This window comes from Panicum hallii, chromosome 3 (assembly GCF_002211085.1).
Source record: "Panicum hallii strain FIL2 chromosome 3, PHallii_v3.1, whole genome shotgun sequence".
Lineage (NCBI taxonomy): Eukaryota > Viridiplantae > Streptophyta > Magnoliopsida > Poales > Poaceae > Panicum > Panicum hallii.
In genome coordinates this window covers 11,396,815-11,410,762 of record NC_038044.1, presented here as the reverse complement: position 1 = coordinate 11,410,762, position 13,948 = coordinate 11,396,815, and the positions used below count along the sequence as shown (strand labels likewise).

General features: G+C 52.2%; 2 protein-coding genes and 1 pseudogene across 2 annotated transcripts; 1 reads left to right on the top strand and 2 right to left on the bottom strand.

Annotated features, from left to right (window-relative positions):
* The first annotated feature begins 1,905 nt into the window (after positions 1 to 1,905).
* Positions 1,906 to 3,227, top strand: LOC112888089 (annotated as a pseudogene).
* Positions 3,228 to 4,188: 961 nt separating this feature from the next.
* On the bottom strand, positions 4,189 to 7,289 carry LOC112887453 (phospholipase A1-II 7-like). The gene is made up of 2 exons (XM_025953628.1): positions 6,622 to 7,289; positions 4,189 to 5,055 (listed from the first exon to the last, which is right to left on the bottom strand). The coding sequence occupies exons 1-2, from the start codon at positions 7,240 to 7,242 to the stop codon at positions 4,456 to 4,458; spliced, it is 1,221 nt and encodes a 406-aa protein (XP_025809413.1). The 5' UTR covers positions 7,243 to 7,289; the 3' UTR covers positions 4,189 to 4,455.
* Positions 7,290 to 9,095: 1,806 nt separating this feature from the next.
* Positions 9,096 to 13,579, bottom strand: LOC112886032 (malate dehydrogenase, mitochondrial-like). The gene is made up of 7 exons (XM_025951781.1): positions 13,194 to 13,579; positions 12,937 to 13,110; positions 12,291 to 12,459; positions 12,108 to 12,169; positions 11,580 to 11,704; positions 9,971 to 10,088; positions 9,096 to 9,492 (listed from the first exon to the last, which is right to left on the bottom strand). Exons 1-7 carry the CDS (start codon positions 13,425 to 13,427, stop codon positions 9,352 to 9,354), a joined length of 1,023 nt encoding a protein of 340 aa, XP_025807566.1. The 5' UTR covers positions 13,428 to 13,579; the 3' UTR covers positions 9,096 to 9,351.
* Between the last annotated feature and the right edge of the window lie 369 nt (positions 13,580 to 13,948).

Genomic DNA, 13,948 nt, shown 5'->3' with positions numbered 1-13,948 from the left:
GCGCCGCTGCGCGGCAGGGCGCTTCGATGAAGTCGGAGGAGCAAGAAGGCCGGCGACATAAATGGCGAGCGACCAGCCGTTACCGTTGCCCACCGGGGTTTCGGATTCCGGAGCGGAGCGGTCACCACTCACCACGCTCCCTCCGCGCAGGTCCCACGTGATCTCGTTCGATGTGGTCCGTTGGATCTCGGCTGGGCGTTGAAGACGTCGCGGGTCAGAAGCTGGTTTGGCGACGCAATGCTGCCACGGCATGTTCAGTGCGAGGACGCGTGGGGTGCGGACAGGGTGATCTATCAGGGTGGAGGTTGATCGCGATTTGCCACATCTAACACACTCGCCGCCCATCATTAGCAGCGGTGGTTAAGGGGAATGATTAGCGGCTGTCCGGTCCCCGCACACCACACCACCGTGCGTGTCATCACTCTCAGGAGTCAAGAGTAGATGTAGTGCTCTGCTCACTGACCCGAGACTCGGGCCGGTTCCTCGGCAGCAACCCACCCCCGAGAGGCCAGAGGCCAGAGCAATCGATGGGAGATCACTGGTAAACCCAGCGGCTTCTGCCCGAAATCATGGTGCGTCCCCGCATCCCGCGCCACGCAACAAAGCCGGGTGTCGCGTCGTCCACCTCGCCTTTGATGCCTCTGTAAACAAAGCTGACCTGCTTGTCCCGTACTCCTGTGGGAGCTTGCTGTGTGTGCGGTACATGTACCAAGCATTATTCCAAAGCGTGCCGGCAGCGGCTCACCTGACTGATACAGCCAGGCTCAGCTCGATCAGAGCGCGTAGCCTGCAAGCCTGTTGTGTGACTGTGCCCTGATCCTTTCTGTAGAGCGCGGCTTCTGCCGACGATTCGCGACCAAATGAACAGGGGGTTCGGGGCATCGCCGGTGAACTGTGCAGATCATGGGAGGAGCGTTTACCGGTGGCATTACCAGAAACGATCTTGGGTAGGAGACGCTTGGTCCGAACGTCACAGATTATATCAGCGAGGGAATGGAGTGGCATCGACGCAAAGGATCTCATGAGATCGGGAGCACTATCTAGCCTTGTCTTCATGCTGGAATTGGCAACAAGCAAGGGACGCGATCGAGCGACGGAATGCCGGTTGGTGAATGCGATTAGTCCTGCCGTGCTCGTCACTTTAAGCAACCGTCCATAATTTTTCTTCTTCTTTTTGATACTACTAATCGTCCATTACTTACCAGTGCTGCGGCTCGAGTCAGCACAAGCGCAGCCGGCATGAACAAACAATGTACTACTGGTAGTCAAAAACTTGCTAATGGGTCAGGCGGGCCGGCCAGAAATTTGTACTCTGCCGGGACAGCCCAGTATCCCATCGAGACACATATGATGGAGAACTCCAGGCCCAACAAGGTCTTTATAACCCGGGCCTTTCTTCTCGGAGGCCTTGTTTCTGAATATTGTGCTGGTCCAACGCTCTAAATCTGCTGCAGCGAGTCAGCTCTCAGCCAGCAGCCTCTCTCCTCTCCGACCGCAGTTTTCTTCACTAGGAAAGTAGGAATAGGAAGGTCGAGCCCCAAAGCATCATGCTTCAAACCATGAATGGCCATAACAGATTTCCCAACACGGACGCGTCAGGCGTTCATGCCGTCGCATTGCTTGGCATCGTGCTGCGGGCTGTGGCGTGCGTGCCTCGCCTGCTCTAGTGCTCTGTACCTGCCTCCCTCCTGCCCAGTTCGGCCACGCTGTTTCACGCGACCTATGTCCAATTCATCATGCGAATCCCCGCACGATGCATGTCATGTCGTCGCCGCTCACGCTCCCGTCGTCATTGGAAGCGACCCCCGAGCACGCCAAAGCCGCTGCCACCAAGTCATCGCTGTATAAAGATCGCCTCGAGCGAAGCAGCACAGGCAAGGCAAGAAGAGCTAGCCGTTGCTGAACATGTCGTCCCAGCACGGCGGCCTCGGGGGCACGGCCCGGCGGTGGCGCTCCAGGGCGAGGGCGCCTGGGCGGGCCTCCTGGACCCGCTCGACCTCGACCTGCGCCGCACCGTGCTCCGCTACGGTGAGATGGCGCAGGCGACCTACGACGCCTTCAACCACGAGGCGCTCTCGCCGCACGCGGGGCTGTCCCGCTTCGCCAGGGCGCGCTTCTTCGACCGGGTGCGCCTGCCGGCCCACGCCGCCGCGTACCGGGTCACCAGGTTCCTGTACGCGACGTCGTCCATGGCCGTGCCGGGCGAGTTCATCCTCAGGTCCGCGTCCTGGGCGGCGGCGGGCGCGGGGGGCCGCTGCAGGGAGTCCAACTGGATCGGCTACGTCGCCGTGACCACGGACGAGGGGAAGGCCGCGCTGGGGCGCCGCGACATCGTTGTCGTGTGGCGCGGCACGGTGCAGGCGCTGGAGTGGGTCGACGACCTCGAGTTCGCTATGGTGCCGCCGAGAGGCCTGCTCGGGGAACACGAGGGCTGCGACGCCATGGTGCACCGCGGGTGGCTGTCCATGTACACCTCCGCCGACCCCATGTCCAGCCACAACCAAGTCAGCGCAAGAGACCAGGTAGGTAATCTTTCTTACGGCACTGTCAGCGTCAGCGTCACCTTCACCACACTCTCTCACATCCTGCCTGCACGCATCGATCGGCGGATGCAGGCGTTGAGCGAGATGCGGAGCCTGGTGGCCAAGTACAAGGGCGAGGTGCTCAGCATCACGGTGACGGGCCACAGCCTCGGCGCGGCGCTCGCCACGCTGAACGCGTTCGACATCGCCACCAACGGCTACAACGTGGCCGCGCCGGCCGCCGCGGCGATGGCCGCCTGCCCGGTCACCGCGTTCGCGTTCGCCAGCCCGCGCGACGGCGGCTCCGCATTCAAGAAGCGGTTCCACAACATTCCCGAACTCCGGCTCCTCCGCGTCCGCAACGCCCGGGACATCGTGCCCAGGTACCCGGCCGTGTTCTACCACGACGTCGGCGCCGAGCTGGCCATCGACACGGGGGCGTCCCCGTACCTGAGGAGCCCCGGGAACGAGCGCACCTGGCACAACCTCGAGGTGTAGCTGCACGGCGTGGCGGGCACGCGCGGCGGAGGGTTCGAGCTCGCGGTGGCTCGGGACGTGGCGCTGGTGAACAAGGCGTACGACGCGCTGCGGGACGAGCACGGGGTGCCGCCCGGGTGGTGGGTCCCGCACAACAGGTGCACGGTGAACGGCGCCGACGGGCGCTGGTGCTTGATGGACTGCGAGGAGGAAGATGACGCCGAGTAGGGAGCAAAGCAAAAGCACCGAGGCACCTCCCATTTTCGTCGCGTATATATGCGCGCGAAAAGTATCAGTCGCGATGCGAGTATGATCCACCTGATGAATTCAGTTGAACTAAATGCGATTTCATGACAGAAAAAAAAAGTGCACGCAGTTCGAGCTAATTTGAAGCATGTTTACATAGAACATGCGATCATCACAGATACGAGCTCGCCGCCTCGCCGTCGTCGCCGTGGAGCCATGGCTATTTCTCCGGCCGGGGAGACCACACGCGTGGGCTGAATCTCTTTACTGAAATTTACAGAGGCTCAACAAAAATCTAAGGCTGTCTAGAGAAATTGAGCCGTTGTTGGGCTCAGGAATGCACCCGCACCACCTCGCGGCCCAGATAACGCCTCCTCGCGGCCGCATCACAGCCGCACATGTCGATCCAACGGACCGGGTGGCCTCTACCCTGGACGGCAAATGAAATACCGTCCAGGGTGGTCGGTATTTGTGGCACGAATACCGACCAGGACCCGTGGGGACGTGGGGTGCGCGCCGCCTCGTCGCGGGCGCGGGCGCGGCCACGGCTTCGCCGCCGCCGGCGCTCTCGGCATCTCCTGTGCAGAAACCCTCATCGTTAACCCTTCAGCGCCTCAGCGGTGCCTCCGGCGCATCCTGCACTGCACGTGCTGCCGCCTCTGCGTTCGTGGAGCTCTGCGCCGATGCTTGGAGGGCCTCGCAGACGGTGGCCGCGCGCGTCCATGGCTTCGGAGGCGCGGAGCTGCGGAGTTGTTTGGTGGGTTTCCGGGAGAAGACGAAGCTAATCTGCGGATGGGCGGAGCCAGGAACCCGGGAGCCCGTGGCCACGGTGCGCGCCATGGTGTTCTGCCAATCTGACGTTCGCCCGCTCCCGGCGCAGGGATGATCCGCATGCATGGATGCGCAATTGTGAACTGAAGGGAATGCTGAATGCAAGATCACTGGCTCCTGAATTATTACACCATGGCACTCAACCGAGATTGTTTACTGACTCCTGACGAAACCTGAATCTTGATCGACCTCCGATCAAGCCGGTAGGAAGAGGCGAGCCACAATAATAAGCTACTACTAGTTCAAACCCCGATCGAGTGCATGACAATACATGCCGTATTGTTGTCACTCATTATTTATAGATGAGGGATACGAAAAGACACAAGGGTGCGTGCGTGCATCGGTGCATGCGAGGACGAGCTCCAGTCTGAATGTCTGATCAGATCTGCTCGAAGTCCTGGAGCGCCCAGCGGCCGTCGGCGCCCTTGACCATGAACTTGTTCTTGGCGACCCACCAGTCGGCGGGCACCGGGTACTTGCTCGTGAGCGCGTCCTCCCCCTTGTTCGCCAGCGCCACGTCGCGGTCCACCTCCAGCTTGAACCCCCCGGCGCTGCCCTGCTCCCCGGCCACCCCGTGCAGGTAGCACTCGAGGTTGTGCCGCGTCGGGATCGTCCCGGGCTGGCGCAGGTACGGCGACCGCCCCGTGTCGATGGGCAGCGGCACGGCCACGTCCACGTACCCCAGCGGCGGGTACATCGGCACGACGTCGCCGGCGTTCTTCACGTGCAGCGCTCTCAGGTCCGGGAACGAGGCGAGGGCGCTCCTGAAGTTGCCGTCCCCGACGCGCGGGCTCGCGTACACGAAGGCCGTCACGGGGCACGGCGGCTGGGAGGAGTCGGCGGGCGCGTTCACGCCGTTGGCGGCGAGGTCCACGGCGTTGAGCGTGGCCAGCGACGCGCCCAGGCTGTGCCCCGTGACGGTGATGCTGGTCACCTCGTCCTTGTACAGCGCCATCAGCCGGCTGACCTCCTCAAGAACCTGCACACGTTTGATGTTTCACCAAAAAGCATATGATCGATCATCAATTTGGCAATTAGCCTGGCCTTGGCGTGTGGATGTGAATGAAACAGCTTCAATGCGGCGAAGTCAAATGCTCATGATAAACACTATGCCATTTCAAGCAGTTAAAGAAATCTAGGGCTGGTAATCATTTAGATTTCATGTATTCAGCAACTATTTTATTGAGTGTCACTTTCCTGATATATAAGTAGTTAACTGAAGGTCCATTACTTGAAGAAATCAAAAGCATTATTCGAGCTGATATTGTTGAGGTTGGTCCACCATGGGCATCCACTACGTAACCAGATAACTTTGATAGTGAATATAAGTCAAGAGGAGGTGCCGTTTCTACCACTAAGGTCCCTTTGGCACGGCTACTTCAGGAGCTTCACCGGCTGTAGGAGGAGCTGTACCAAACGGGTGCGCTCAAAACAGCTTCACTGCCGAAGGTCCCAAACCGGTCTAAAAAAATACACAAAATACACAGGATGGTTGAAGCCCAAAAATGTGGCTTCTCCTGGCTCCTCCTCTGTCCCCTTGTCTACAGTTACGAAACTAGCCCTCGAGTTGGCGAAAACTACAACCAAAATTGCCACGGCAAAGCTACCCCTCGCCACGTAACAGTTCGTGTCCTTTCTCTTGTCTCCTCTTAGCTATGGGCATATATGACATTTCATCTCTCACACCTATTTTACAAAATATTCGAAAAATTGTTTTACCAAATATTTTTCAAAATATTTCAGTTTCACCAGAAGAGCCGTTCCATCAGAAAAGCCACGGCTGAAGCCATTTCAGCACCACAGCCGGAGCCCTACAAACTAGCTCTAATTTCTACTAGTATGGTTAGTAGGCCTCAAATCAACTAATGCTAATGTTCATACAGTCGTCGCACCACTTCCATATCAACAGTTTTCAGAAATTATAATAATGTTAATGATAGCCTAATAAAGTTAGTCGGCAATTACAGATTATAACGACTAACAATATTAGTCTGCAATTCATATAGAGAAAATAATTAAGGCTATCTTTATCTTACTAGGTCATGATCTAACTTATTAATTAATTCATTATCTAATACTCCCAAATGGAGTATATTTTTTTCTTTCTTTCGGAAGTTCAATACTTCAATGCAACTTCCTGTATTGCTGACCACCATCAATACGGATCTCCATGCATGCACTACGAGCTAACTCGCTGCTTGGATGCATGTTTTAAGCAAATCAGCGGCTGACAAGTGGGCCCAACTGAAGCATTCATGCAATGTGCATGCTTTTGTGTGAGTTCATGTCTTTCTAAACTCTACAACTAACCATGAAATGTTGCCTGGCCGTGAACAATTTTCACCGGTGAAATGATTCTTCGATCAGGTCCTGTTTGGAACCGATGGTTTTTTATACATGTTCCTTAGAAATATTAATTTGCAGTAAACATTTCAATTCCAAACGTGGCATCAGTTTCGATTTCCTCCGGTGATCCGGTCTTCTGGTAATAATTAATCGCAGTTAAAAATTGGGAGATGAGGTGACATGGCTCGTGGCTACTTGCCTGATCTCTGGCGCTGGACTGGTTGTACTTGGAGTCCGGGTTGCTGGACCTGTACACGGACAGGAACCCCCTGTGCACCATGGCGGCCGGGTTCGCGGCCGCCGCGGAGCCCAGCACCGGCGCGGCGGACACGGGCGCGAAGTCGAAGTCGTTGACCCACTCGAGGCTCCTCATCGTCCCGCGCCAAGCGACGAGGATGTCGCGCCTCCCCAACGCCGCGACGCCGTCGTCCGTGGCGACGGCGACGTACCCCATCCAGTTGGACTCCCTGCTCCACGACTCCGGCAGCAGCTCCGGCAGCGGGAGGACCAGGAACGCCTCGGGCACGGGCAGCGCCGAGGTGGCGTAGATGAACTTGGTGACGGCGTAGCTCCCCGCCGCGGCGGCGCCCGAGCTGGCCAGCAGGTCCGCGTAGCCGAACACGCAGGCGCCGCAGTTGGGCGAGCGCTTCTCCTGGTTGAAGCCGTCGTAGGTGGCCTGCGTGAGCTCGCCGTAGGCGATGATGTTCGCGCGCAGGTCGATGTCGAGCGGGTCGAGCAGGCCGGCCCACGAGCCCGCGCCCTGGAGCTCCCGCCACCTGTTGGCAACGCTTCCAAGCATCGGCGACGACGACGCCGCCATGGCCGCACGCCCGCACCTGCCTGCCACTTGGTGATCAATGAACTCGATTGATCGCCTCTGGTTTGGCTGCTAGCTAGCTGAGTTTGGCTGAGGCTCTGCTATAGCTTGTTTGAGCTGCTTGGTGGTGTATTTATATCGCTAGCTAGATGCAGGTCGCGTCGATGTGATCGATGTGCATGGTGATCCACTTGCAGTTTTCTTTCTTGAGACGCGTAGGCACGTCCATCTCAGTGTGCTCGCGAAAGGTATTCCATCCGATCCTACCTGAAACTGACCGGCGCCAACAAGTCGGTCTTGAGCATTATGAAGCAGTAAAACCTTGCGTCTCCGACAGAATGATCTTTCGCTTGTAGAAACATGCTGGTCATGCGCTTTAGCCTGCTTGATTGATCGATGGCGTACGCACGTCAGATCAGGTGTGCACGAACAGTTACGGACCATTCCTCTACAAAATTTGTTGTTTTCATCCCTTTCAGATTCGTAATCTTCTGTGGTGGCAGTGGTTATTGGTAACAGTACTAGGTTAGTGTACTAACAGTCACACGGCTGGTGTTAGTGAAATGTCGACTGTGGGTTCGCTGCACTTGGAACGGTTAAAGATTGTTCGGCAGTAGGTGAAAACGTTTATTGCCAGTAAATCAGAAAATTGAGCCCAGCGTGATCGGGAAAGCCCTCCTGGTAGACAGATGTGCAGCCAGAATAATCGTTCTTCCGGTGCCAGAGCAACAGTGAAAGGTAAGGTTCAGACAGACACCTTGCTATGGGCCATGGCTGACCTGGCACTTCAATGGTGGTTACAGGAATGGAGATGCAAAGTGTATGTACCACCTCATTGCGTGCAAGCCTTCGTTGCTTGTCCCGTCGAAGATCTGACCATTATCCTGCTGCGTTTGTGTGACCTTGGTTTTTTTTTTCTGTTCTTGAGCGAAGTTTATGACGTTGTTGATTGGCACAGCAAAGGTGGTGCCTTCAAGCGTGTACCATGAGCCTGAATAAAAATAGGACCCAACTGAGATTTACATCCTAAATCTTCCTGGTTTACCAAGTCAGGAGTAGCTCTTACTTCTTAATTCCATGTCTGCTTCCATGACAGTAGGACCGATAGCCAACAGAGATTGTAAGTACTCCTAGAGTCCTAGTAGATGTTGGTGGTGCCGCTTTGCTAATGTTTCTTCGATCGCTTTAACATCGTGAGAGGGGTAGCGTTGCGCCACTCTCGCATGGATGTTAAGTTTAATTAAATTTAGGAGGCCAATCATGTAATATTGCGCTGTTTTTTTGGAGCATTATTGGTGATAGGCTGACGGCTATCAACAGCAATTGACTTTTGGCTACCGTACTGAAGCTTGTACCACGGGTGGCGGCAAAAGAATTGTACGTGCAGCAGAGATAACACATGCTAGCTTAGTAGCGTGCAACACAGACCGTAGCTATCTTCTAGGCTTAGGGTGGCTAGCATAATGTTCGCTTTGCTCACGGTGTAGAAAACGTCGACGGTTTGGGCGAAGCACTCTCCATCCGTTGGGGCTTATGTATTGCCAATAGCCACATCGAAGCTACAACGAACTTTATACGCAGTATCGAGCATGGGCAACGGAAAATAGTGGCACCGTGCTTCGCCCAACTCACAATCTCGTTCCAGAATCTCCAATCAATCTGAAGACCACACATCGCCCGCCCGCCAGCATAGCACGTTGCTTCGACCCTTGGAATTTGCCCTGAACCAGCAATGTTCGGCTCAACAGTGCAAGGTCTCACGAGGAACAGCACATTGGTATCTAGCAGCCCCAATAATTGAATTCCTGTGTGGCTTCGAGCCCTGGTAAGATACAATACCAGAGTAACAAGCGGGATCGAGCAGGTGGCAAGTTCGTTCCCATTTCCGTCACGGCTCACCAAGCAATTGGCCGAGCACAAAAGGCACCGGTGACCGGTGTGGTTGTTTCTGGTACAGTTTTGTTCAGGTTGGCAACTAAGCCACTGGGTTTTTATTGTGGAGCACAACGCCTCGACTTCCCAGCAGAAGAGGGGCAGAAAAGGCAGTCAAACAAAAATTTCAAGAAATGACCTCAGCTTGATATATGAATTGTTAGAGTCCGTGCAAATTGCCTAGTTCCCGTGGGCGAACTTGATACCCTTCTCAATGGAAGCCTTGAGCTCGCCCTTGAGGTTTTCCAGCCCCTTCTTCTCAAAGTCAGAGAGCTCTCCCAGACCAAACACTTCCTCCACTCCATTCTTGCCAAGGCGTACCTGTGGCATGAAAGGGACTGGTGTTAAAACTACACTAGGCAGCATATGAAGACCGTCTCTTGAGAGAAAATCAACAAAATTGAGTGAGATCTAACTAGTATAGTTAAGGCACCAGCATTAGTGATATTTACTGCAGAACACATCATTTTGATCAGCCAATATTAAAATGCCCTCTTGCAAGCTGACAAGACAGGGAAAACCATGATGTTGTAAAAGAATGTGATATGCCACTAGCCACATCATCAATGGTTCCTGGAAACAAGAACGTGCTACAAGGAACCATATGGCCACGCCAACATATCACATTGATGCTCAAGAAGAAAACACCAAAATGGCAATGGTTCCACAGGTTCAACACTCCAGTACCTTCAATCCGATAAGACAAGCAAGACCCATTCGATAAGACACGCAAGGAAATTTACTTTGAGCATATGATAGAACATAACTGCACTTTACATATTACACATTAGATAAGTACCTTGGAGGCAAAGAACGGCAACTCCGTCACAGTTGATTGCACAAAAGAGCACTCTACAATGTCAGGAACTCCATTCAGACCCTTCAAGCATGCATCTGCAAAAACAGCACCAGCGTATCTGCACCCAAAAGAAATATTAGTTAAACAAATTGCAGCAGAGCTCGACCTGAAATCAGCATAAAGCTAATATGGTTATGTACACTGGCAGAGCCGATTTGGGGGCACAGTGGGCTCTGCCCCCCCCCCCCCCCCTCCTGGATAAATTTTCAAAGGATCTACAGACCAGCAATTTGTGCTTGACGCATGCATCTGCATGACGCTCATGCATAAAGGATGGTAGCCTATATTTACTGCATACACACTACTCTTGCACATCTGCATGTCTGCATGCATGTATATTCTCCCATGCATTTTACTTTCATCAAGTAGTTCATTTGCTTTGTTTGGATATTAGTACTACTGCACACCAGTGCTTAGTACTGATTAATTAATCATCAGTTTTGTCTGCCTGCCTACTGTAGTTCAGATTTGCTTCTTTATTTTCTTTCTTGCTTCTAAAGTCAAAACCTCAAGAGCTGCTTCCCCAATAAACCATCTATTTCCTAGTTTGTATAATTCTTATTTAGAGCAGGTGTTAATACTAGGCACTAGGCACAACATATTGTAGCAATTGGCCCCACCTTGGATTGACTGCTAGCTCTGCCACTGGTTATGTATAACAAAAGTTGATGGGAACTGAGTCTGTTTGCACAGCCACTACAATATGATGATCCAGAAAACAGAAGATCACATGCAGGCAGAACACTAAAGGGAAGCTAAGGTAAAGTCACACAGAAAAAATTCAGATATGGGTGTTAGGATAAGGCTGCTAACTAATAAAATCCTACCTACCCAAACAGGCTCTAGCTCGTATTGCAACAAATTCATTGGAAATATATAAGATATATGATCTTATACAGATGATCAAGGACAAGTGGGCCCTTCATTTGGCAATAAGCTACATTCCAAATAATAACAATATGTTGAAGTACTTCACATGAATGCAATAACAGAGAGTCAACAAAGTAGAATGTGCAAGTTTTTCTGAAAGAATACTGTCAAAAAACACTGTAGACCAAAATAGAAGCAGGTGCGGTTCAAGGAATGTCTCTTAAAATCACGAGGTTAGTTCAATTATACATGTATACTGAATGGCATAACCTACAAATGATGTTCATTACAATCAGATAGATTAATATACATCCAGTTCTGACAATAAATTGATGCGATCGATATACAATCAAAGGAATACATGAAGAACCATGATATAGAAATAAGAATGTGCACTTAATAGCACCGAATTTCGGCCAAATGCACTAGCTTTGATGTTATAAGCTTGTGCAGGAGAGTGTATGTGCGATCGTGCAGCAGCAAACTTATGTCACACACAGTCACAGGCAGTTCTCCTAAGAAAACTCAAGTATCTACTGATGGACAAGTTGCAATGATAGAAGACAGTATTCATAAAATTCCATAAAGATCATAAACAGACAGGACATGCTAGTTACAGGTTCTATAGTCCAAAAAAAAAAGACATGCTCACAAAGGTCCATATGTTTTATAGACTTACGCCATGGACAATGTTGCAGAGCCCTTTCCAGCCTTTGCTTCAACAACCTCCGTTCCACCATCCTGTGTCCTCTTGGTGAGGGCCACGATGTCTTCTTGGGACAATGAATTGCTTGCAGGAGTGGCCTGTAAGAAACAGACAATTTGATTTTGAGTTGAAGTTTATGTTTTGAGTTATTAGCTTAAGAGATATGACTATGAGGCCCAACATAGAATACACCTAGCATGACAAACACTAACCAAAGATAGCTTTACAGTCCTATTGCACAGTTGATAAATTGACATTATTGAACTAGTCTAGGGTCTAGGCAAACATACTCTGTTGACTCCTGTCCACAAAATATCTCCTCTTTGCTAACCAAATTGCATGTTTCGTCAAAATATTACACTTAAGCTACTTGATCATTGCGGGTATGCTTATGCTACAAGGCGCTTTTGTCACTAGTTACATGACTTATATCTATTCTAACTGGGTACATTTTGGAGTTCATTGTTTCACTGAAGGAAACAGCAACTGTGGATGCAATACCTGCGAGAAGAGTGGCAGAATAGTAATACCCGCATGGCCCCCGACAACAGGAACATTCACATCTGCAAAAGGTGATAGCAAGTAGCAACAACTCGCATTGAGAAAGATGACATATTAAACCTGATAACCATTGTAGCAATGTCTCTAGCATTCTAGCAATTGTCAAGTAAAACATCTTATTACCTTTAACTGGCACGCCCGCCTTTCCAGCATAAAAGGTTTTAGCACGAACAACATCAAGAGTGGTCACACCAAACAGCTTCTTCTCATCATATGTACCAGCCTTCTTGAAAACTTCCGCTGCAATCGGGACAGTGGAGTTGACAGGGTTGCTGATCATATTGACAAGAGCCTGAAGAAGCATATAATCAACAAAGCCCATGATCAGTGTGATAGCACAAATTAAACAAGATGGAAATGTTTACTTGGAAGACTTACATTTTAGACATATATAAACAACAAGCATGCATAATATCATCTAACATCTTATTTAAGACAGTAAGTTGATCATTGCAAAGCATGGGAATATTTGCAGATCAATATCTGGAATTCTGGACATCTGGAGCAAGTGTGCTCTCTTAGAAATAGGAGATGGCACTGAGGCCAGCAACTAGCACGTCGTAATTATGTATGTTTTGGGCAAACAGTGTTGCCTGTCAGTTTTAGGTAGGCGCACCACTTTACTACACCAGATCACTACTGAACACTAGATCTAACCAAATCCAAGACCCGGCTATTCCGATTGCCAAAAGTATAGTGCCAAATCTAGCAACCAAATCTATATACATAAACTGCAGATCTACAGTGGGAGGAAGGGCGGGATGCTTACGTTGGGGCAGTGCTTGGCGATGGCGGTGCTGAGCGCCTTAACAATGCCAGCGTTGATGTTGAAGAGGTCGTCCCTGGTCATGCCGGGCTTCCTGGGCACCCCGGCGGGGATGATAACGACGTCGGATCCCTCCAGCGCCTCCCCGAGCTGGTCATCCCCCATGAACCCCTTCACCTGCGGAATACGAGACCAATCAGCTCGGATCCAGCCGAGCCCGTGGCGCGCGTCGATAAACCAGGGCAGCAGCGGGGGCGTACCAGGGCGGGGGTGTTGATGTGGGACACGTCGGCGGCGACGCCGACGGTCCCCGCGATATCGTAGAGGGAGAGGGAGGAGACGAGCGGGTTGAGCTTCATGAGGAGCGAGAGCGGCTGCCCGATGCCGCCCGCCGCGCCCAGGATGGCCACCTTCCGCTCCGGGTTGGCCGAGGAGGAGTAGCCGCGGCTGCGGCGGAGGAGCTCGGACGTGGATTTCAGCAGAGAAGACCTCATCGCGGCTGCGGCGGAGGAGCTCGGGGGCGCGTCTCGCTGGGGACGAGTGAGGGGAGCGGAGGCGGTCAGGCTGGCGGCGGCGGCGGGTGGTGCTCTAATAGAGGGAGGGGTGAGGAGGAAGGGTCCTGACTCCAAAGGGTGTGGATGGGATCTGAAGGGAAGTTTTTTTTTCTTTTGAGAGGGAATATCTGCTTTCATTAGACGAGGGATAGCAATATTAGACGAGGGATAGCAATATAGATGGCCAGATGGGCCGACCCGATGGACCGTAGCTCGACACTGAAGAATACAGCTCTAACTTGACACGGACCGATAGATAGCCGTAGTGTGCGGGCTGGCACGATCCGATCACCATGCTATCTTTGGGCCGGAATCCTGGCATACGTAGTGTTGGCACAATTCAGACCGTTACCGCCGATATATTTCTCATATAACTAAATGGGCTGGCACGATTCAGTCCGCCCACATATTTCTCGTATAAATACTTCCATCATTTTCTCCAAATCTTGAACCTTATGCCT

Excerpts from the sequence above, each read along its gene's own strand:
- LOC112887453 (XM_025953628.1), bottom strand. The coding sequence starts at position 7,242 with ATGGCGGCGTCGTCGTCGCCGATGCTTGGAAGCGTTGCCAACAGGTGG. Across the intron at positions 5,056-6,621 it reads AGTCCAGCGCCAGAGATCAG|GTTCTTGAGGAGGTCAGCCG; the intron begins GCAAGTAGCCAC and ends AAACGTGTGCAG.
- LOC112886032 (XM_025951781.1), bottom strand. The coding sequence starts at position 13,427 with ATGAGGTCTTCTCTGCTGAAATCCACGTCCGAGCTCCTCCGCCGCAGC. Across the intron at positions 13,111-13,193 it reads ACATCAACACCCCCGCCCTG|GTGAAGGGGTTCATGGGGGA; the intron begins GTACGCCCCCGC and ends CGTATTCCGCAG. Across the intron at positions 11,705-12,107 it reads TTCTGCCACTCTTCTCGCAG|GCCACTCCTGCAAGCAATTC; the intron begins GTATTGCATCCA and ends TGTTTCTTACAG.